The sequence below is a fragment of the Dendrobates tinctorius genome, unplaced genomic scaffold (genome assembly GCF_039654945.1).
Source record: "Dendrobates tinctorius isolate UK_male_01 unplaced genomic scaffold, ASM3965494v1 ptg000116l, whole genome shotgun sequence".
In the NCBI taxonomy this organism is placed as follows: Eukaryota; Metazoa; Chordata; class Amphibia; order Anura; family Dendrobatidae; genus Dendrobates; species Dendrobates tinctorius.
In genome coordinates, this window is record NW_027361784.1 from 5,658,983 (window position 1) to 5,684,212 (window position 25,230).

The following is a 25,230-nucleotide window of genomic DNA, read 5'->3' on the forward strand; positions in this document are numbered from 1 at the left end:
CGTCGGATATGGCGGTACGCAGTGTGTACGGTACCGCCATCTCCGGCACATCAGAAAACAGAGTTGCATCAATTCGATAGCCAGGGTTACTAATTCCTGCACTGTGCCCTTCCTACAGCAGATCCCCTTAGCTCTATTCCCTGGATTTCTGGCTCAGCAGATTGGACCAGTGGAAAGAAGTGAAAATGAATCAGGCATCGATCAGTGCCAACTTTCACTCACCTATCGCTGATGCCAGCTATTACATCAACTATACCATCTACATGCTTGACTGTCCGTTGTCTGTCTTCTACTCTGTTCTGGTGCCATCAGAGCCTGTGTCCCACGCTCAGATAGGCATATACAGTACATCCTGTGTATCAAGACATCAATACTATAGCACTGCTGTTGCTGGGTCTGCTTTTACACATATCTCCCTGCCCCATCATAATTATCTACAGTGAGGTTTTGGCTGCAACCACTGCGCAGCCACACTAGCCACACTCTTCCTGGCAGCCCACTGTGTTTCAAAGTGCTTGACTGTACTGCTGCTGCAAAGCCAAGGTTCCAAGCTCTAAAATGCCAAGCATCGGATTGCCTGCCCTGTCCTGTTTACGATGCTGCTCCTGCTGCAGCCATTGTACAGCCACATCAGTCACACATCTCCTGGCTGCCCACTGTGTTTTATAGTGCTACTAGCTGAAGAGCCCGGCACTGCCTAGGCATAGTAACTAACTTCAGTTAAGGGGGTTTTACACATAGCGATATCGCTGGCGATATCGCTGTAACGTCACCGATATCGCTATGTGTGATACTTACCTCCGACCGGCTCCCCCGTTGTCCATCGCTGATCGCACGAGAATGTCCGGCTCCATTTCTCGTCAGCTTCCTGCTGGGCTTCCTGCTGGCACCGACGAGCGACGCGTGAAGGCGGGCGGGAGGACGCAGGATCGCTGTGTGTGAAAGGTGAGTATCGTGCGCTGCGTCGCTGCTGCATCGCTGTGAGGTCTGCCTGTGTGACAGCTCACTAGCGATCATTTAGCGATGCACCAGCGATCCTGAGCGGGTCGGATCACTGGTCAGATCGTTGGTGCATCGCTAAATGTAAAGGGGCCTTTAGTTATAACAAATTATAATGATTATATCTATATAGATAAAGCTGAGTGTATAGCCCTGCCCACTCCGCATAGCCAGATTCACTCTAATGTCCCACATCATCCCGTCAGTCAGAGCCACTGAACTACTACCACTAATATCCCGCATCATCCCATCAGCCAGAGCCACCGGACTACTACCTCTAATATCCCACATCATCCCGTCAGCCAGAGCCACCAGACTACTACCCCTAATATCCCACATCATCCCGTCAGCCAGAGCCACCAGACTACTACCCCTAATATCCCACATCATCCCGTCAGCCAGAGCCACCAGACTACTACCCCTAATATCCCACATCATCCCATCAGCCAGAGCCACCGGACTACTATCATCCTGTCAGACTGGGGTCAGAACCAGAGCGCTGAGTGGGACGGTCCTAACTTCCATATCGGGCATCCCTTTAAGAGAGGCCTGGGGTCAGAAACAGAGTGCTGAGTGGATTTGCTCTGACTTCCATACCAATGATCCCTTTAATAGAAGCCTGAGGTGAGAATCAGAGCTCTGAGGGATTTACCCTAACTTCCATACCAGAGATCCCTTTAGAGAGGCCTGGAGTCAGTACCAAAGTGCAGTTTGGATTTGCCCTCACTTCCATATCGGGGATCCCTTTAAGAGGGGCCTGGGGTCAGAATCAGAGCGCTGAGTGAAATTGCCCTAACTTCCATACCTATGATCCCTTTAAGAGACACTGGGGTCAGAACCAGAGCGCTGAGTGGAATTGCCCTGACTTGCTTACCAATGATCCCTTTAATAGAATCCTAGAGTCAAAATCAGAGCGCTGAGGGATTTGCCCTAACTTCCATACAGGAGATCCCTTTAAGAGAGCCTGGGGTCAGTACCAGAGCATTTGAAGGCAATTTCCCTGACTTCCATACTGGGGATCCCTTTAAGAGAGGCCTGGGGTCAGAACCCAAGCACTGGATGGATTTGCCCTGACTTCCATGCCAATGATCCCTTTAATAGAAGCCTGGGGTCAGAATTGGTACGCTGAGGGATTTGCCCTAACTTCCATACCGGAGATCCCTTTAAGAGAGGCCTGGGGTCAGTATCAAAGTGCAGAGTAGATTTGCTCTCACTTCCGTACCAGGGATCCCTTTAAGAGGGGCCTGGGGTCAGAACCAGAGCACTTAGTGGAATTGCCCTAACTTCCATACCAATGATCCCTTTACGAGGGGCTTGAGGTCAGAACCAGAGAGATGAGTGGAACAGTCCTAACTTCCATACCGGGGATCCCTTTAAGAGAGGCCTGGGGTCAGAACAGGAGCGATTAGTGGAATTACCCTAACTTCTATACTAATGATCACTTTAAGAGAAGCCTGGGGTCAGAATCAGTACACTGAGGGATTTGCCCTAACTTCCAGATCGAAGATCCCTTTAAGAGAGGCCTGGGGTCAGCATCAAAGTGCAGAGTGGATTTTCCCTACTTCCATACTGGGGATTCCTTTAAGAGTGACCTGGGGTCTGAACCAGAGCGCTTAGTGGAATTGCCCTAACTTCCATACCAATGATCCTTTTAAGAGACCCTGTGGTCAGAAACACAGTGCTGAGTGGAACGGTCCTAACTTTCATACTGGGGATCCATTTTAGAGAGGCCTAGGATCAAAACTAAAGCAGTGGATGGATTTGCCCTGACTTCCATATCAATGATCCCTTTAAAAGAAGCCTGGGGTCAGAATCAGAGCGCTGAGGGATTTGCCCTAACTTCCATACCGGAGATCCCTTTAAGAGGGAAGATGTGCCTATGGGACGGAGGATGTGTGATGGGGATATGGGCAGGGAGGGGGGATTAATTTCTGTCATGTGCTCTCTGCTCCTTTCTGGGGGGCAGACAATGGCTGGGAGCTTATGTTCCCCGGGGATGCTAGATTTCTCCCACTTGGTCAGTGTCTGCTGAGGTGTTGTGGAGTGGGAAAACTGTTGCTCATAGCAACCAATCACTGCTCAGCTACTTTTAAACAGCTCTGGTGAAATGAAAGATGCTTAGTGATTGCTTGCAAGGAAAACTGTTGCTCTTAGCAACCAATCACAGCTCAGCTTCTTTTAAACAGCTCTGGTGAAATGAAAGATGCTTCACGATTGGTTGGTGATACACACATTCAATAAAATATATATAGATAGAGTCCTACTGATCCTGGGAAATAATCTCACATTTTTTTACACTCAAAATATGCTTGACAACAAGCCATATCTTTTTCAAACTTAAAACAGTACTTTTGTTTTGTCCCCAGAAAAAGAGGATAATTTTTGGAAGGCTTGTAATGTAATCATTTTGTGATTAGCAAACCAGTTGCGTATCCCCCCCAAAAATATTTTTTTTCCCTTCTAGTAGAGAGGCCATTATTACTTCTTTGCATTCAAAACAGTGTAGTACACTTAAAGGGGTAATTTTTGGACAGCTTATGAATACATTATTCTTCATTTTGCAAAATGCAAAGCTCTTTATGCTGCCCAAATAGGGATAAATGTTGCACCCAGCCATGTGAAAATGCCACGGTTTCTTCTGTTTGCACCACTTGCCTAAAAGATAATTTTTTAGACCTTTTGTACCTAAAAAGGTAGCCTAAAAAGTCTGATCCTGCAGTGTGTTGTTAAATACCCCATTGATTACCTCTGGATACCATCTGATTTCCGCTAGCTAGATAGGTTGAAGTCATTTGTACGTTTGCATTGCAGAGCTCTAAACATGTTCAATTGACTGTAAGGGTTCACAGTGTTCTACACATATTTTCCAGGCAATTAAAAGCATTTTAATTATGCGATTGGAGCAAAATTATTTGCCATGAATCAAATTTTGGAAGAAATATGGCAAGGTCAGCAAATTTGAATTTTAAAAGATCTGCTCATCTCTAATTACAATGAATAAAAGCTTTCAGCAAAACTTTTCTCATAAAAATCAATCTGATCAGCTCCTGCTGCTTTGTAGAATCTTGCCTACAGATCAGATACCGTCTTCAACATGACAGGTCGATCTTCTCCTTATACATTTAAAGTAGCACTCATTTTAATGTCAGACAGAATTCTTTCTAAAAAGATAATGCAGCCATTTAGATACGAAATTCCAAAGTAAATGTACCAGCTTCATCAGGTCCGAGAGATCTATTTAATAATGCATTCAGTTTGCATTGTGAAACTTGATTGTACTGATTGGGTACACCTTTTTGCGGTAGATCAAAATAGTGAAAACTAAGAACCAAATGCTCTTTACATGTACTATTACAATTTACTTATTTACTTACTACAGGAGATATGCTCACTTTCTTTTCTTCTCGGGGTTTTTTTTTTTTTTTTAATCTGATGACAAATCGGCTTTAAATTCCCATTTTCCAAATCACATCTGTTGGACTTTTGTTCCAAGCATCAACTATTCATTCATTAAAAAATAATTATATTTTCTCACATGACAGATAGATAATAGATAGATAATAGATAGATAATAGATGATAGTATACATTTTTGCTAGGTCTTGTCAATTTTCCTGCTGCAGGTGGATGGAGCGCCGTGATGTGGATTAGGGTTTAGCGGGAGATCGATAAGATCAGAGGTGCAGATCGGGAGGAAATGTTCTGTTGTAATAAGAACATTGTGAAACTTTCTCCATTCCGGCACTGTGGCTGTGGATAGGAGCTGCACACACGGCACACACAATCACACCAGCACATGGATACAGAACCTTTCCTAGGAGTCACATGCAGTGTTACTCAGTTGCTACTGTCTTCACACATTCTTTTTGTGACACTTTGTAAAGGGCTTTTCCTCCCTGCTCATCTCTTATCTCCCTCCCCTTGTACTGGAAAAGTGCTGTTTGCTCCACCTCCTCTTTCCTCCCCATTCAGCAATCAGTCAGGGAGAGTGAATGTGCACAGGCTCAGGCAGCAGCAGCATCCACCCTGGGACTCCTCCATGAGAGCACTTCCCTCCCTCCTTCTCACTACCCCTCTCTCTGTCTCTTTGCAATCCTTTATCCCTTCACTCTGTCATCCCTTTGCTCCGTTACCCTTCAACCTCTCCCTCTTGCGAGCTGCACTTCCCTCATCCAGCCACTCTGCTCCCTACGCTCCCCACTCTTCCTCGCATCGTTTGACTTTCAATCGCGAGACGTCGATCGATCTTCTCCTATGAAACGATCCAATTGATCTGTCGCTCGGGTTTCTTTGGAGGAAGTAACAGAGCAGCATGTCCCGGAGAAAGCAGAGCAAGCCAAGACAAATTAAACGTGAGTCCCACAATGTGCAAGTGTGCTGGATGGGGAGGGGGAGACGTCTTGACTGGGACTGCTAAACAAGTCCCGTGGATTTGGACTTATTCGCTTTTTTATAGGTGTAGGGAGGAAGTTTTAGGAAAGGCATTGACCGGCGGTACTGATCATGGCACGTCACGGATGTAGGGTACAGATAGGATAAAGGCATTGACCGGCGGTACTGATCATGGCACGTCACGGTACTAGAGACCATCATAGAAGTAGCGTTTCAGATAGGATGGTCTATATATATATATTGTGTGCACACAATCACTATCTGACCTCCTCAAGATTACAACTCGCAGCTGTCAAATGAGTGTGTGCAGGGAAAAGGGCACACTCACAGCCAACAACTACAGAACAAGGCATCCTATTAGTACAAGCGGCCTGTCTAGAATTGACACTTATGTCACAGCAACTTCATCCAAGTTCAATTATTTCCTATCCCAAGTATCACTAATTATTTCACCCCTTGGCTGTGCCAATGTCACGCTGGGCATCCATTAATAACTTTGATCACCTATCACTCACTCACGACGTTTGCTGCACATAGTTTCTACAGATACGGTTTAATTATAAATGTAATTTTTGATACTTTTTCTCCAAATCTACAAGAGAGACCATTTCACTATCCTGACCCCCGAGAACATTAGAACACAAATTAATTAGATGCGATTCCCAGCTCTGTCTTCATCAGCACACACTTCCATGCAACTAATCCTCACGTCACACTCCAGGACTGCTCCAATGCTAGCATTTTACTATTGATTTTTCCTTCTCCTAATTGCACGGGTTGAGCTAATTCCTGATGACTTTTATGGACTCTCTTCAACACATATTAAAACCAGCGCCGCCTTAGAAAATAGGTCAATATTTCTTGAAATATTTTGTTAATTTTTTCTTTTCGAGCGCGTGCGAGAACATTCGACACAATTGACAATCACGGTAGAAAATTTTCACAAATTTTCGTCCAATTTTCCTTTTCGAAGAACATTTGCGTAAATTCAGTAGCGACTTATTTTATTTTCATCCCTGTCGTGTCGGTGCTATTGTACTTTTGTAACTTTTGGGGTGTATTTCGTGCTTCACGTTATGTCATGTGATTATTTTTGAACTATGTGCCTGTGGCTGTAACTACGCCGTCATGCCATTCCAACTGTAAGGTTACTGACTTGATTGTTAATAAACTATTAGCATTAATTGCTCGGTGGAACACAGACCATCTGATTGCCCTTTTGTGTACTTTGTTATCTCCTCAATTAAATTTGTTCATTTTTTTTTGCATTCATCTAACGATGGGAGATAAAAGTTGGGACGTTAATTGGAAAACACACATGGCGTAGTTAACCGGTCTGTTTACGTCACGAATGTTGATATGATAGGAACAAGACTGTGTCAGTGTAATGGTCTCATGACAGTATGGATCAGCGATGGAAGGTCGACGTAGTATAGAACAGGTTTTATTTTTTACTACTTTTCTTTTAATTTTATGTGTCGGTGTTTTAAGTTTTCCGGTTCTTTTTGTTTAACAGTGTCCATATTTATGTTTCTGCGATGTATTTTTATATTGGCAAGCTCAAAAAAACAAAAGGCAGGGAGAAACTTCTGCGAGTTTGCAAGGCCTCGGGAGCTAACAGACATCCCATGACGCTGTTTTAGAATCTAGATTGTATCGAAACATTTGTATATTTGTAAACACGTGCTAATATATTATATATTTATATGTGGTCGAAAAGTATGTGTGGTCTGCTGAATACTGCTACTACTTAGGAAAAGGGCATCATATCAATGCAAATGACAAAATGAGCTCCCCAATTAAATGTTTTGGATTGCCCCCCTTTATAATAACCTAACCCACCCCCTATCGTTTGTAACCGTTTAGCGGCTTCAGGTGCGAACACGACGATGCTTAGAAGAATAGCCAGCAAAACAAAAGTCACCCAGAGCCAAGAAACTCCAGAGACAGTCATTTTAAAGGACAAAAAGGTTGTTGGGAAGAGTTTTTTTTTTCTTCTCGTACTGCATTCTTTCTGTGCTATCTAAAATTGTGATTTATGCAGTATTTTAATATTTTGCTTATTCTTTCCCCTTGGGTGCTCTCTGGGCAGCGATAAAAAGGCAAAGCTGAAAGAGCACCATTAATTTGCTCTGATGACTGGCCAGATAAGGGGAGATAATGGGAAAGATAAGCTGGGAAGATATACCATCAGAAACCCGATTATTACCATTAAAATTCCAGCCTAGCAATCTGCAGAAGCCTGATAATTCCTTCTCCGTTTCCACCACTTTGGATGATAAGGCAAAAAATAGTCACTCAGTGCTCCCTGATTAGACTGCCTGGATATCCTGATAATATAGTGATAAATTATGTATTTTGCCCCCACGTTTTGTCACAAAAAAAATTCTGATTTTATTTATTTTATTTTTTTTCTTTGTATATTATTTTTATTACAGGAATCTAGTAGAAAAATCTGACTCCCTCCCCCAGGCCCAGAAAATAAAACCATTCTCTCATGAGCTATTATTCTAATATGAGGTTGATAAAAAGCAGTGATAGGAGACGAGGTGTTTTGTGTGGGAGTACCATATCAATGCTATCAACTCATCTCTCTGCGCCAGCTGCTCGCTGTTGTTGTCACAAGCCTTATCACCCCCTGCCAATATGCCAATAAATTGCCCAGATTGTCCTTCGGCCTGTCAGCTTAGAGCCAAGTAAATTTTTTTTTTTACATTTTTTATTTATTTTTATTTTTTTTTTTTTAAACCTTTCATTGCCCATTTTCATGTACAGTACTTTACAAACTCCTAAGAGGTAGTTAGCCTTTACTATAGCGTCACTATAGAGGGACCCGGCACTGTGGGAGGAGCGTAGCGTCATAGTTTTGTTTGTTGGCAAACAGCATTCCGCAGCCATGTGTCTCAGGATTCCAAAGCTTAGAAATAAGCATGAAGTTGTCAAATCTTAGACGAAGCAATATATCTGGCCTTTAATTTCATATGGTACATAGGATAGAACCTAAAATCAAAGTAAAATGTCATTCTAAAACATTTCATCATTATGAAAAATGTTCAAAAAAATAAAAAAAAATAAATAAATATTTTAAAACATCCTAAAATGTGAAAAGATTTATGTAAATAATTGCCTTGGCTATAAGGAAAGTTACACCAGGTAAAAATTAGATTAACCCTTAAAAATGCGTGGCCTAATTCTCCAGTTTTTTTTTTCTTTGTCATGCTTTATATGACTTCATTTAATAACAATTTGCAGATTTGTTCTGTTCTCTGTTCGTCGTCCATTAATATTGTCAACGGTGATGATATAATGAACGTGAGTAATGAAACCTGAGACTCTTTGAGGTGACTTATTTTTAGCTGCAGTGTAAAAAGTGACTTCAGATTCTCATTGCGGGCTTTTTATTTCATGCATGTGAAATGCTTTCTTACCCTTTTCCCTATCATTTTTTTCAATTTTGTTTGTAATTGTTACATTTATTATGTATAATATATGTATGCGTAGAAATATATAAATACGTACTGTATATATACACATATTCATGTATGTGTATATATATATATATATATATATATATATGCACACATGTATGTGTATATATGTGTATATGTGTATTTATATATACATATACACACATAATATATATACACATCCAAATATTCATCTACATATCTATATATGTAGATATATACAAATTTGTGTATGTGTGTGAATATATATCTGTGTGTATATGTATATACATGCACATACACACATTTATATATACACATACATGCCTACACACACATATATATATATATACAAACACACATGTATGTGTATAATGTGTATATATACTGTAAATGTGTGCTGTGTATAGACATATCTATATATGTATATATATACACATATTTGCATCTATATATATATATATATACATACATACACACACATGCACATACATACATTTACATATATGCATGTATGTATATTTATAAATGTGTATGTGTGTAATATATATACATACACACAGATATATATGCATGTCGATATATATATATATATCCATGTATATATATGTAGATGTATATGTACCATACATAATGAATGCACCAATGTCACATTTACAGGCATCTATGAGATATATATTTATGTTACCATGCTGATATTTTGGCCATTTGTTTTTGCCTAGTTGCATTACGCTGTGGTTCCATTTTACTCCATCCGTTCGATGACTTTTTTTTCCTGTGAAATGCAGTCATCACCTCCTTTAGGGCTAAGGTGGCAAACACCTGCAATACTGCAAATTGAATCATGCGTCTGGCCGGTATGGTGGCAGAGCAGCCAACTGTACAACTCGGCACAATTTGATTTCAAAATAAGGTTGGACCCTTTACAAGCATTATGATAATTGAATAGAATCTGTTGAATAGATGCCACCGAAAAAAAAGTCTTTGTCTGTGTCATGGCGAATGTGTTCTGCAGATCCCTTGATTATCAGACAGAATTCTACTTATTTTGAAAGATTTTTTTTTTCTCCATCCTTCAACATAGGCTAAAACTTGAAAGCTATTGCCAATTTTACGACGTGTCTCGCGGCCATGAATATTATCTTATAGAACACATCGCTGGAATAATTGAGGAGGGGGAGTTAAAAATTAAAAATCATAGGTACAGCCTTACTACAGTCATAATGAATATATTTCATTTGTGTACTCCAAGGCCGCACAATATAGAGGTCTTTACTGACAATAGGACAACTTGCCGTCCCAAGTAGGGACGTTGCCGTACATTTTGGGCACATTTTAGGCACCAGCAAGGAGATGTGTTATTTGTATTTTGTCTCAATTATTTAGATTAAATGTGATAACAATTCATGAAATTACCAATTTTTTTCAAAAAATATCTTTCCACGATATTCATCACGCAAAATATAAGTAACATTATCATTTTCACATTCCAATACAAGGCATCTGCTATTCACAGCATGTAAGTGAATCTGTTGGTTTCTGCATGGTCATATATATATATATATCCTCCTGTACCAGTTATATATATATCTCCTCCTGTACCAGTTATGACTTGTACTGTTTAAGATTATTGTACTTGTTTTTATGTATACCCCCCTCACATGTAAAGCGCCATGGAATAAATGGCGCTATAACAATAAATAATAATAATAATAATAATAATATATATATATATATATATATATATATATATATATTAGAACTACAAATAAATGTAATTTCAGTAGAATTTAGATAGTATATAATTTGGGATTTGGTGAAAAAAAAAAAGAAGTCAATTGGTAAAATTCTCCAAACTGTCGTGAGCCAATGAGCCATTGCTGCCAGTTTGTTGATCTTCTTCTGGTTGGAAGAGAATTTAGGCACTATTAATCCTATTGCCCTCCTTAAATTCCAGCAGCAGTTGAGCTCAGGGTGCAGATTATATTGACAGTCACGGGTCTTTTTATTGGATGTGTTGGATGACCTAATGATATTTTTGCCAACTTAAAAAATGCTATTAAATTGGTTAAACCTCCAATAAAAAAGTATTTTTTTTATTTGAATGTAAAAAATAAAGTTTTATCCACGAGGTTCAGTCAATGCATAATGAGCTTTTTTATTTCCCCGAAATTATTTTTTGGAAAATTAGCATCAATCAATGGTCATAAAAGAGTTAACTAGAAGAGTTGGAAATTATTCAAATGGTATAATTTATTTATTTATTTTTTTTCTTTTGGGCTTAGGAATGCATTTTGTTAAACTAAATTCCTATTTTGCATTTACTTTTTATTTGCTTATTTTTTTACAATTTTTTACTGTTCTATTTTTTTGGGGGATCTAGTGTGAATATGAAAATTCTGTACACCCCTTAACAATGCATTAGCATAAAGATAACACATTTGTTTATTGTCTTCCGGAATCAGCTGTTAGTATCTGTGCCACAGGTAACAATTGACTTTTCAGGCTTTAAGTTAATAGCCTTGTCTCTTTCTTGTATGGATCAATATTAGTATTAATTAATCACCGTTATCAGCGCTAAGATCTGGTTCTATTTGTTGTTACATCAGCAAAATATCAATAGGGAAAGTGGACTCTGAGATCGTCATGGCAACTTCATCTCTTGGGTCAAAGAAAGTTTATCTTATCTGTTCATGGAGAGTAGCAAACTGTTTAGGGATCTAGTTTGAACTCTAACTGCATCGATTTTGTTTTTTTTTTTGTTTGCAAATAGAAACTGAATTCCAATCACATGGGATGGAGAAGATTTAAATATTAATGTCCGGAAGCGTTCCCGTAAGGCGGTTACTTTAATTTCCATAACTACTAAATTGGAGTTGCATTTTAATAAGAAAAAATGTATCTAGATTTTCTAACATTTTTCAAAATTTTTCACAATTTTTCAAAATGACCAACTGTTTTTTTTTTCGGAATATTTTTAAATTTTTCATAAATTACAAGAATCTTCGATTTTTCCAAATTATTTAGATTTTTCAAAGCATCATTAGTCACATTGTTTTTATACTTTTAAATACCTTTTTGGCATTTTATAACTTTGGCACACAAATATTTGGATCCAATAAACGTAGAAGATGTCCAGCGAGCCGTGAAGGTAAAAAATAACTTTTAATTCAGAATCTGGAACCCCACCACTTTCCCAGCCTCTAACCCCACCACTTTCCCATTTTTGTCATGTTTTTAATCTTTTTTGGGCCCAAGTAACTTTTTGATTTTTTAGGCATCGATCTACACATAACTTTACACAAGGTGGAAATCAAACCTTGACATTAGGGATTTTTTAAATTTTCGGTGTAAATGTAAATGCTGTGAGATCTATTCACGCTACGTATTTATTCACTAATGATGGGTTATAAAAGAGTAAAAATACACAAAATTAAATTATTCAACTACTAATAACTAGAAGAAAAGAAGAGAAAAAACAACCACACTCTTATGATTATTCGAATTTGATGGGGAGGGATATTGCTATGAATGGATATAATTTTTTTTTAAAGTCGGCAATTATTGTTTTTTGCAGATAATTCATATTTTGTCTTTGTTACCATTACTTGTTGAGTTTTTTCGAGGGGGGGTAGTTTACATACTTTTTGTGTATTGAAGTGTTGCAAAAACATTTTTGGAAGTTCCCTCCTTTTTAGGCATAGAGTTTTTCCCACCTACAATATGATGTCTACTAACGCTACTTTTGGTGGGTGAGCTGAGATAATATTTTCACCATTTATTTTCTGTCTAGTATGCTTGCCACTGGAGCATTGTTATGGAAGATCTGGTCGTGCTTCCACAGCACTGGACTTGGCAGACCTCTATCTTGCTGTTACTGTGCAATTGTAGGAAATGTCTTCAATTAGTTCTTTGGCTTCTTTTCAGTTGCATGTTGTAGACTTTTTTCTTGAGAGACTTCATTATCATAGTTAATCATTTAATTTGAATTATATGTTTTCTTTCTTGGTGTTATCTGTTAATCAATGGCACATTTTACACCGGTTAGATCTTTGTTGGTTTTATAACTTGATAGCGTTATCGAAGTTGAGTTACTTTTTTGGATGTTTTTGATGTTTCATAGCTTTACATATTTTGTACCTGCTGACGATCAGATATTACAGAATGTTTTGACATATTTTCAGCTTTTCACTTGCTTTTTTTTGTTGCCTAGTGATCACTGCCTGAAATGATGATGTGCTATGTTCCCCTCGGAGGTTTTGTAAGCTCATTTTACATGTGTCAAAAAGTCATGTCTTAAGGCCGTTTTTCTGCATGTAATTGCCCAATGAAATGGCCCAAATTAAATGGCCTTAGCCTGAGACTTTACTGCTTGTCTGATCAACAAATATTCAAAGTATTGTCATAATATATAATTATATCAAATATACTTCATTCCACAGGGACTGGAGGTGATAGTGAACCATGATACAAATAGAGATAGATAGATGCATGATAGATAATAGATAGATAGATCAATAGATAGATGCGTTGGGCTATAGGAGGAAGTTGATCAATCTAAGAGAGTGGACAGACTTTACATATTCTGACTGTCTTCAGACTTTATGTTGGGTTCCGAACCAATTGTGTTGGGACTTCGACTTCGTCAATGTAACATTTTTTACCATTGTTTTTGCCACCCCTTAACATGAAAAATGTTCAGTGTAATTCTTTGTGAAAGTAATTTCCATATATTACATTCATACATTGCGTCTAATAACGATTTTACTATGTAGCACAGTGGTTGCTAAATACTTTTTTGCATATGATGCATTCCATTTGTTTCAACCCACTAGTTATCTAAATTGTCTTTTACAACAAAAAACCCAGTTGGCTATTTAAAAAAAAAAACCTCTTGAAAAACCAAAAATAAATGCCAAAAAATGACCTGCTCATTCTTCAATCATTAAGTAACAGTTTGACCTTGTGAGGGCATGGTAACAAGATTGCCTGGTAATGGCAAGCATTCAGTGCCTTGCAAAAAGATTTTCCCATATGTCACAGATTATCTCTTCTTCCTACCTGACCTGTATGTTGTCATTTACAAGCGAAGGACTAGACCCCTATCCACCAAAAACTCGTAGGAACTTGAGGCCTAGCATGTTTCATCACTACCCAGTATTTAAGGAATCTATTATCATTTACGCACCTTAGTATGTCAAGACAAAATGTCTTTTCTACCAGTAAATCCCAAGCTTAAGTTTAAAAACACCAATCTTTGAATTATTTCTGCACCACATAAACAAAGGAGCTAAGCATCAACAATTCGTCCAGAAATTTCCTGTAGGCGTCTAACTTTTTGTTTTCTTCTAATGTTTTTGAAATTGTTTTGTAGAAAAAAAAGTTGGAGTCCTTTTTCTCAGCTTTGAAGTCTACATCATATTTTCATTCTAGGTTTTATTGACCTGCTCTGCCACTAAATTACAATGTCATCTAAGTTCATATCACTTATACATTTTTCTCTACTGGAATAAAGTCAAATGTCCACTACTCCAGGTCACTTCTTCTGTTTTTCCTTACGGGACAAAAGTCAAATTCTACCATTGCAGAAATGTCCAACAATGATGAAAATTTTATAAATTATCCCCCCTTTTATACAACTTTTTCCCCCTAAAAGTTGTGAAATTGATGTGCCCTTAAATTGTTCGGCGTGTCGAGTCTTGGGCTACATTCCCATGATGGGCTATTGGTGAGTTTTTAACGTTGCAAATTTTCTGCGCCTTTGCTGTTCTCATTACGTAAAATAGGCTACTCGCATTTTTTTCAAAAGTTCACAGTGTAAAAAAACTCAACAAAAACTCATCGTGGGAACGTAGCCTTATCCGGATAATTCCTTTCTAATTTAGGTTAAATATTTAGATTTCAGATCTGTTGTGTGTACTTGTAATCTTATAGAACTACTATCAAAGGGTTTAATGAATGTTTTATTTCAATTAATGTGAAATTGTATAAGTTATGTTGACATCTATTGTTATTTACTTTTATGACTATTTTTGTAATCTGTAGTCATTGCAAATGTAGAAGCATAAGAGTATTTACCGTACATCGTTTTTTCTGGCTAACACCGGCCATAATACCATATGTAGGAGCATAATTGTTTCCAATGTAATGCTTGTTAAAAAAAAAAACTAGTTTATAAATTCTGTATTCACCAGCTAAAAAAAATTCCTGAAAGTCAGAAAAACAGAGATTCTGAAAATTGCAAAAAATGTTTCTACATTTTTTTTCTTTAGAGTCTTGTACCCAATTTTTCTGTTTTCCCATAGAATACGTAATAATAGATATGCGGCATGATACAAATCATGGTATTTAAGGCAGGGCTAATCATGTTTCCATCACCGGGTAATGGTCAATTTTTAAGGAGGCAAATTTTTGCAGCCCCTATGTACTAGGCCTTTGCTTTCAGACAGAAGTTACTGCATTTCATCGTACCATACACATTAACGATCAACTTGCTTTTCGTTTGCTTTTCTAACGCAACAAGAGTCTCAAACCTTTATTATTCATTTATTTTACTTTTAGAATTCCCTGCCACTTTCTTCTTGTCTTTTCTTGTCTGTGAAAAACAAATAAAATCTTCTTCAAATTAATTCTTTCACTTACAATAAAATAAAATAGATTAAAAAAAGGCACATAATAATAAAATAAGTGAAAATCTCAGTGGATGAATAAGAACCTGCATCAATCCCTTCGAATGATTTTAGTAAATATTTAAAAAAAATGTAATAGGAAAAAAAAAATAGAAAAAAAGCTGATGTAACTGATAAAAATTGGCAAATTTGCATTTACTTTTAGTTTGCAAAAAATTATATTTTTTGACGTATCAAAGAGATTATTCACACAGTTGTAATCTGATTGATAAATCCATATTTTTTTTTCTTTATAAAAGGAAATAAGGTGATTTTTTTATTTTATTTTTTTATTTTTGCCACTCCTCCATGTTACGTTACATCACGTTGGCATTCTAGCAAAGTGATCTATAGTCATGCTCTAAAAAAAAAAAAATGTATGGCATTTTTGCATCTTTTCTTGTCGCTATTTTGGTTTATTTGTGGCCTCAACTATTTCGAATTTCGTCTCCAACTTATGCATCGTACATATGTTCATTGTGTGAATGCCAACTTCGTATATTAAACTGTGGCGTTACAAAATTATAAAAGTTGGACAAAAACCTGTTTTAATCAACAGAACATTTTCTATCACATGATATCTCTCAACGGGAAATTGTGGTTTATTGGTATTTTCCACGAATAAGGACTGAGTTACAGTCTGAAACGCGTGGGACAGAAGACCAATTACTTTGAATGTACTTGGGGGATGTCATTTTTTAACTTCTTATTGGATTAAAGCTTATATTTTTTATCTGGATTATGGCGGAAGAACGTCTTACCTTTAATTTCAGCTGTGACATTACCTAATGTGATTGGTGGATCTTGTGTTATCAGCAGTGTATCATTGTAGTCCTGTCACTAATGATAATGAGCCTACTGAAAACTCTACCTGAAAGGATAGGAAGTATGAGTCTAAAATAGTTCTAGTAACTAGTGTAAAAATTGCCAGATAACTCTATTTTTTCAATAAAGATTGTGATATGGAAAAAAATGTCCAAAATTAGTAAAAATGCATACAACACAAAAACCTGATTTAACCCTTTAAAGGAAAATCATGTTCACGATTGCAGGGGTTGCAATGTGTAGAGAGGGCTCAGGAACTTTGCTGTGTCCACACCTGGTAGATACAGCAACATCACACAGCTGACATGTGTCTCTAATAGCAGCAATAGGAGCTGATCTCTGATCGCTGCTGTTAACCATTTAAATATTGCTGTCAATCTCTGACAGCAGCGTTGAAATGAAACATGTGCAGGTGGTCATGTGCCCTGGGCCTCCTGAAAGACAATTTTAGGGCATCGATGGATTACCATGGCAGTCAGAGGCCTGTTGAAGGCCCCTGTGGAAGCCATCTTGGTCATCTTGAAAAGTTCAATCACAGGCTGAATGAATTGGCCTGATGAAAAAAGTGCTGTAACTAAAAAAAAAAAAAATCAAAATGGCAGATTGAGATTTTTCAGACACCATCCAAACACTAAAAAAATGCAACAAAAAACTATCAACACATCATATCTACCCCAAATTGACATCAATCAAGAAAACTGATAGCTCGCCATGCAAAAAATAAACCCTTACCCAATTCAATCAATAGAAAAAAATTTGGGATCTCGTAAAATGGTGATCAACAATATTATATATATTTTTTACAAGGTTGTAATGATAAAAGAAAAACAAAAATGTCTGTAAGTTTGCCTCTTGAAAGAAGGGAAGGAAAAAAAAACAAAAGCATAAAAATGAAAGGTGGTTAAACAATAGGTCCGATGACAAGTTTTGTAACTCAACTTAAATTTGACCTTCCCGTCTGCTTTTAGTTTAGTTTGGTATATACTTTCATTCCTTTTGCCTTTTTTGGTTATTGAAAATAAAAAATCTACTGTAAAGTTATACATTTTTTGTGCTTTCCTTTGGTTTTTTATACAGTTAACACATTTTTCTGTACAGTAAAAAAAATATATCCAGAAGTATCCCAACCTATCCCAACCTATCAAATGTTTGGATATTGAACACTATACAACTAGAATTCTTTTAAATTTTTTAAACTAATAATATACTAATAATATACTGCCAACTGTGTAAGCATGTGATGTGAATAGAGCCTTAGGCGGACGCCTATGAAGTCCAGATTGTCCGATCTGCCTGCAGATTCCTATGTTGCACACTGCCGGTGCGTAGCCTTTTGTGTATCTAGGATTGATTGATTGTTTGTATTAGTATGGCACATGAAAGCTTCTTGTTTTTTTGAGCTTTTAATCATCCCAGTGGATTTATTTTTCATAATTATTTCTGGGCATATGTAGATTCATTTATATATTTTAGTCCAATGTCCACCAGTTGACAAACAGAGATCTGCTGTAATGGAGAAACACAAAGTTTTCCTCCTTTTTTTTTTAGATGTTATAAGGGTTGTACTTGAAGGTATTTTAGGAACTAATGATATCAGTTTTATATTAAAGTGATTGTCTAGGACTGAGCAATTGAAAACCTATGTGTACAATAGGTCGTAAGTATCAGATCAGTTGGGATCCAACATTTGATCGCACCACCAATCAACAGTGGCTGGAGCTAAGGAATATAAGGGGCAGGACATAGCAGCCATTTACTTGGCCACTTTAACGGGAGATAAACTTCAGTACTGAGCAGCAGCCACTACTCAATGTTTGGTTATGCCCCATATATTGCGTCGTTCCGGAAAGAACTCCAGCTGATTGGTCTGAAGTACTGGGTGTCAGACCTCCAACATCTTATATTGGTGATCTTACCTCTGGATAAACTATCAATTCCTGTGTCTTTGACAACCCCTTTAAGCCCTGAGGCACACGAATGTGGTACTGTAACCGTAGAGGTGCATAAAGTAGTTAAATCAGAATGGTGTGGCCATACACTCATCAAACTACAGAGCTTAGGGCCGGATTAGGAGCCAATGTGCCATGGAGTATCCAGGCACTTCCACCTTGACCACCGATGGTCATTCAGTGAATTTATCCAGCTGATGAGTGGTGGAGAGTCCATTTATGTCTTTGACTCTCCCTGTTAAAGTTTAATGGGGTTGATAAAGGACCCCTTAACTCTCATAAACTTCACTAGAAAGGACCATGAGCAAAGGCAGCCAATTCTTCTATACATGTCTGCTTGGGGGTTGCTTACCAATATTTTTGGCCAAGGACTTTAACCAACCAGACAGAATTGGAGATAAGGAGGTGGTACTCTGAATGATTCTGTAAAGCCTCGTGCACGAGACCACTGTATGTATAAGACATTACATTGCTCGGTTCCAGCTTTTTCTCGTTTCCCTGTACACTATTTGATATTAATATTTGCGGTGGTCGATATCCTCGTATAGATACATAACTCCTGCTCCCCACTATAACGAAATAAATACAAATATAGATAACGATTTCCAATGGCTTCAGGTGATAAATGCAATTCTGTAAACTGTCACCTCTCTATCATACAAGTGAAGATGATTTCCATGTAATATATGCAATGTATTGAAAAAATCTGCGGCATACGTGGAGAATAAATCAAATTGTGTAAAACTGCATGATAAAACAATAATAAGGCTTTATCAAAAGTCTATAATAAACAGGATACTATTAAATGCACAATGTTAATAACCTTATTGTAGGTCAGATTTTCCCGCTGTTCTTTTTGGTAAGTCCAGCAATCTTTCTGATTTTGTATGCGCGGTTGATGAATGCTCACCATAGAGGCAGGGTAAGGGCACCATTACGTTCCCCTCCAATAAAATGATTTCCACATACAAGAAAGGCAGACCGATTATTCTGATCACGGCTTGCTCAGAGTTTGATCAGAGTGTGGTCAGAGTTTCACCAGTTTTTCTCATACGTGGAGAGAATAAAAATGTCTCCATCTTCTCCTTTCTGACAGTCTGTGAAAATTGGACCACACTCGGATGACAAATCTTTCATGGAGCCATAGACGTACATTGCTGATTTTGATCAAAATCGGACATGTCTCCAATATGTCCACGGACTACTCGTTTTACAATTCTTTCATGGAGCCATAGACTTACATTGCAGATTTTGATTAAAATCGGACATGTCTCCAATATTTTCTGTGTACCATTAAGATGCATGCTTCAGACAAACAGGACCTGAAGCATGTGACTACCAAGGGGCAGAGCCGGCCACAGGTCTCTCAGAGGAATCAGGAGCAGAGAGAGATTGCTTCAGGCCAGATAGGACCTGAAGCACCTGACTGTTGGGGGCATGGCCCAACATTCGTATGAAAATAATTTGCCAAGATTTCATAGAGAATTGAATTTTGCATTTTATTATTAGTACTTTTAATGTAATAAATAGTCACCATATGTCTTACAGATGTCAAAAAAGACGTGAGAGGCAAAGAGATATAGAACACTATACGGGTGAAAATTAATTCGACTTTTTTCTGGATGAAAATCTATTTTTCATACACTTGACTGAATATATCCTAATAAAAATTGGTATATACTAAGGTTATGTTCCCACATTGAGTTTTGGTGAGTTTTTGATGCTGTATTTTGCAGTCCCAGTAAAGTGGATGTTACTTATAGAAATATCATGGCCACTGAGCTTTTTTTTGCGCTATGTAAACTAACCTGCGGGGCGTATATTAAGTCCACAACAAGTCAATTTCTTTTGTGGATACGCTGAGTTTTATGTGCTGATTTTGTCCGTAAAATTGCAGTGGATGCGGAAAATCCTTAGGTAAAAAAGGACCAAATACTGAACGTGAGAACGTTGCCTTAGCTGAAAGTGCTGCAGAAAATCAGCAAAACCAAAACCTCACCAACTGGTGATCATGGGAACATAGTCTAAGGGGCCCGACATTTTAGAGATATGGCCACATTCACACATTCATGGCCTCATTCATACTATCAATATTAGGTCAGTATTTTATATCATTATTTGTAAGCCAAAACCAGGAGTGGGTGATAAATATAGAAGTGGTGACGGGTTTCTACTTTTCCCCTGATTGTTCCACTCCTGGTTTTGACTTACAAATACTGATGGAAAATACTGACCGAATACTGAACGTGAGAATGTGGCCTAAAAGTGGGTATCTCAGAAGTTTTTTTCTGGAATGTGATGCTGGGGTGCATTAACCATAATCAGCGTTAGGTCTCATTCTGATGTCCATGTTTTCTCTCAAACATAAAAATACTGTACATTGTTCATCGATGTCTTGGTTACGAGTTCCATCAGCTTCAGTTTATAGCATCAGTGTTTGGTCAGTGTCACTTTATACCATCAGTGTTTGGTCAGTGTCACTTTATACCATCAGTACTTGGACAGTGTCAACTTATACCATCAGTGTTTGGTCAGTGCTACTTTATACCATCAGTGTTTGGTCAGTGCCACTTTATACCATCAGTGTTTGGTCAGTGCCACTTTATAACATCAGTGTTTGGTCAGTGTCACCTTATACCATCATTGTTTGGTCAGTGTCACTTTATACCATCAGTGTTTGGTCAGTGCCACTTTATACCATCAGTGTTTGGTCAGTGCCACTTTATACCATCAGTGTTTGGTCAGTGTCACCTTATACCATCAGTACTTGGACAGTGTCACCTTATACCATCAGTGTTTGGTCAGTGCCACTTTATACCATCAGTGTTTGGTCAGTGTCACTTTATACCATCAGTGTTTGGTCAGTGCCACTTTATACCATCAGTGTTTGGTCAGTGCCACTTTATACCATCAGTGTTTGGTCAGTGTCACCTTATACCATCAGTACTTCGACAGTGTCAACTTATACCATCAGTGTTTGGTCAGTGCCACTTTATACCATCAGTGTTTGGTCAGTGCCACTTTATGCCATCAGTGTTTGGTCAGTGCCACTTTATACCATCAGTGTTTGGTCAGTGCCACTTTATGCCATCAGTGTTTGGTCAGTGCCACTTTATGCCATCAATGTTTGGTCAGTGCCACTTTATACCAGCAGTGTTTGGTCAGTGCCACTTTATGCCATTAGTGTTTGGTCAGTGCCACTTTATACCATCAGTGTTTGGTCAGTGCCACTTTATACCATCAGTGTTTTGTCAGTGCCACTTTTTTACCAGCAGTGTTTGGTCAGTGTCACTTTATACCATCAGTGTTTGGTCAGTGTCACTTTATAACATCAATGTTTGGTCAGTGTCACTTTATACCATCAGTGTTTGATCAGTGTCACCTTATACATCAGTGTTTGGTCAGTGTCACCTTATACCATCAGAGTTTGGTCAGTGTCACCTTATACATCAGTGTTTGGTCAGTGCCACTTTATACCAGCAGTGTTTGGTCAGTGTCACTTTATACCATCAGTGTTTGATCAGTGTCACCTTATACATCAGTGTTTGGTCAGTGTCACTTTATACCAGCAGTGTTTGGTCAGTGTCACTTTATGTCATCAGAGTTTGGTCAGTGTCACCTTATACATCAGTGTTTGGTCAGTGTCACTTTATACCATCAGTGTTTGGTCAGTGTCACTTTATACCATCAGTGTTTGGTCAGTGCCACTTTATGCCATCAGTGTTTGGTCAGTGCCACTTTATACCATCAGTGTTTGGTCAGTGCCACTTTATGCCATCAGTGTTTGGTCAGTGCCACTTTATACCAGCAGTGTTTGGTCAGTGCCACTTTATGCCATTAGTGTTTGGTCAGTGCCACTTTATATCTGCAGTGTTTGGTCAGGGCCACTTTATACCATCAGTGTTTTGTCAGTGTCACTTTATACCATCAGTGTTTGGTCAGTGTCACTTTATAACATCAGTGTTTGGTCAGTGTCACTTTATACCATCAGTGTTTGATCAGTGTCACCTTATACATCAGTGTTTGGTCAGTGTCACCTTATACCATCAGAGTTTGGTCAGTGTCACCTTTTACATCAGTGTTTGGTCAGTGTCACTTTATACCAGCAGTGTTTGGTCAGTGTCACTTTATACCATCAGAGTTTGGTCAGTGTCACCTTATACATCAGTGTTTGGTCAGTGTCACTTTATACCATCAGTATTTGGTCAGTGTCACTTTATAACAGCAGTATTTGGTCAGTGTCACTTTATACCATCAGTGTTTGGTCAGTGCCACTTTATGCCATCAGTGTTTGGTCAGTGTCACTTTATACCATCAGTGTTTGGTCAGTATCACTTTGTACCATCAGTGTTTGGTCAGTGTCACTTTATACCATCAGTGTTTGGTCAGTGTCACCTTATACCAGCAGTGTTTGGTCAGTGTCACTTTATACCATCAGTGTTTGGTCAGTGCCACTTTATGCCATCAGTGTTTTGTCAGTGCCACTTTATGCCATCAGTGTTTGGTCAGTGTCACTTTATACCAACAGTGTTTGGTCAGTGTCACTTTATACCATCAGTGTTTGGTCAGTGTCACTTTAAAACAGCAGTGTTTGGTCAGTGTCACTTTATGCCATCAGTGTTTTTTGTCAGTGCCACTTTATACCATCAGTGTTTGGTCAGTGTCACTTTATACCATCAGTGTTTGGTCAGTGCCACTTTATGCCATCAGTGTTTTGTCAGGGCCACTTTATGCCATCAGTGTTTGGTCAGTGTCACTTTATACCAACAGTGTTTGGTCAGTGTCACTTTATACCATCAGTGTTTGGTCAGTATCACTTTATACCATCAGTGTTTGGTCAGTGTCACTTTATACCATCAGTGTTTGGTCAGTGTCACTTTATAACATCAGTGTTTTGTCAGTGTCACTTTATACCATAGAATCATAGAATCATAGAATTGTAGAGTTGGAAGGGACCTCCTGGGACATCTGGTCCAACCCCCTGCTCAAAGCAGGATTTGCTAAATCATCCCAGTCAGATGTCTGTCCAGCCTCTGTTTGAAGACTTCCATTGAAGGAGAACTCACCACTTCTCGTGGCAGCTTGTTCCACTCATTGATCACTCTAACTGTCAAAAAGTTTTTTCTAATATCTAATCTGTGTCTCCTCCCATTCAGTTTCATCCCATTGCTTCTAGTCTTTCCTTGTGCAAATGAGAATAAAGTTGATCCTTCTACAATGTGACAGCCCTTTAGATATTTGTAGACAGCTATTAAGTCTCCTCTCAGTCTACTCTTATGCAAACTAAACATTCCCAAATCCTGCAACCTTTCCTCATAAGACAGGGTTTGCAGACCGGTCACCATTCTGGTTGCCCTTTTCTGAACTTGCTCCAGTTTGTTGATGTCTTTTTTAAAATGTGGTGCCCAAAACTGGACACAATATTCCAGATGAGGTCTGACCAAAGAGGAGTAGAGGGAAATAATGACTTCACGTGATCTAGACTGTATGCTTCTGTTAATACATCCTAGAATTGCATTTGCCTTTTTTGCTGCTGCATCACACTGTTGACTCATATTCAGTCTGTGATCTATTAGTATACCCAAGTCTTTTTCACATGTGCTGTTGCTTAGCCCTATTCCTCCCATTCTGTATATGCTCTTTTCATTTTTATTTCCCAGATGTAGTACTTTGCATTTTTCCCTGTTAAAAACCATTCTGTTAGTTGCTGCCCACGTCTCCAGTTTATTTATATCTTTTTGAATCCTCTCTCTCTTCTCTAGTATTAGCTATCCCTCCTAGCTTTGTGTCATCAGCAAATTTAATCAGTTTACCCTCAATTCCTTCATCTAAATCGTTGATAAAGATGTTGAACAATACAGGGCCCAGGACAGAGCCCTGTGGTACCCCACTTGAGACATTCTTCCAACTGGATGTGCAGCCATTTACGACCACTCTTTGGGTCTGATCACTAAGCCAGTTATGAATCCACCTAACAGTTGCCTTGTCCATTCCATACTTAGTCATTTTTTCAATAAGGATTGTATGAGATACTTTGTCAAATGCTTTGCTGAAGTCAAGATATACTATATCTACAGCATTTCCTTGATCCATCCAATCAGTGATTCCGTCATAGAAGGAAATTAAGTTAGTCTATCATGACTTATTAGTTACAAACCCATGCTGACTCTGTTTAATCACTTCATTCTTATCCAGGTACTGACATACATGTTGTTTAATAATTTGTTCAAAGATCTTTCCTGGTATAGAAGTCAGACTCACCGGCCTATAGTTGCCTGGGTCCACCTTCTTCCCCTTTTTGAAGATAGGAACAACATTTGCTCTTCTCCAGTCTTCTGGGACTTCTCCTGTTCTCCAAGAATTTTCAAAGATTATGGAGAGGGGTTCAAAAATTTCTTCTGCTATCTCCTTCAGTACTCTGGGGTGTAATTCATCTGGACTTGGAGACTTGAATTCATTTAGGTTAGCTAAGTGTTTCCTCACTATCTTTCTGTTTATAGATATCCTGGATTCTTCTATTCCCTTAATAGGACAGTGAAGAACAGTTGATGTTACATTTCCTTTCTGAGAGAAAACAGATGCAAAATAGGAATTTAAAAGTTCGGCCTTCTCAACATCCTGTCTTACCATTTCATCATTTTCATCCTGTAAAAATCCTATAGCATCTTTGACTTTTCTTTTACTTTTGACATATCCCCAAAATCCTTTATTATTGCTTTTGACATATCTTGCAAGCCTCAATTCATTGTCAGCTTTAGTTAATCTGATTTGTGCCCTGCAGGTTCTGCAGACAGCATTATAGTCTTCTTTAGATATGCCTCCCTCTTTCCATTTTATAAACATTTTTTTCTTCCTTTTTAGCATGTGCTTAAGTTCTGTGTTCATCCATCCTGGTTTCCTTAAATGCTTCCTATTCTTCCCTCTTTTCGGAATTGTTAACAATTGTGCTTTG

At 38.2% G+C, this 25,230-nt stretch overlaps 1 protein-coding gene across 2 annotated transcripts in view; it reads left to right on the top strand.

The window, feature by feature from the left end:
* Positions 1–4,955: 4,955 nt before the first annotated feature.
* ZFPM2 (zinc finger protein, FOG family member 2) overlaps positions 4,956–25,230 on the top strand; it is a 626,625-nt gene continuing 606,350 nt past the window's right edge. For both annotated transcript variants that reach the window (XM_073590173.1, XM_073590174.1), the window contains exon 1: positions 4,956–5,350. In XM_073590173.1, the coding sequence (XP_073446274.1) occupies positions 5,311–5,350 (40 nt within the window). In that variant the 5' untranslated portion in view covers positions 4,956–5,310. The remainder of the gene's footprint in view (positions 5,351–25,230) is intronic.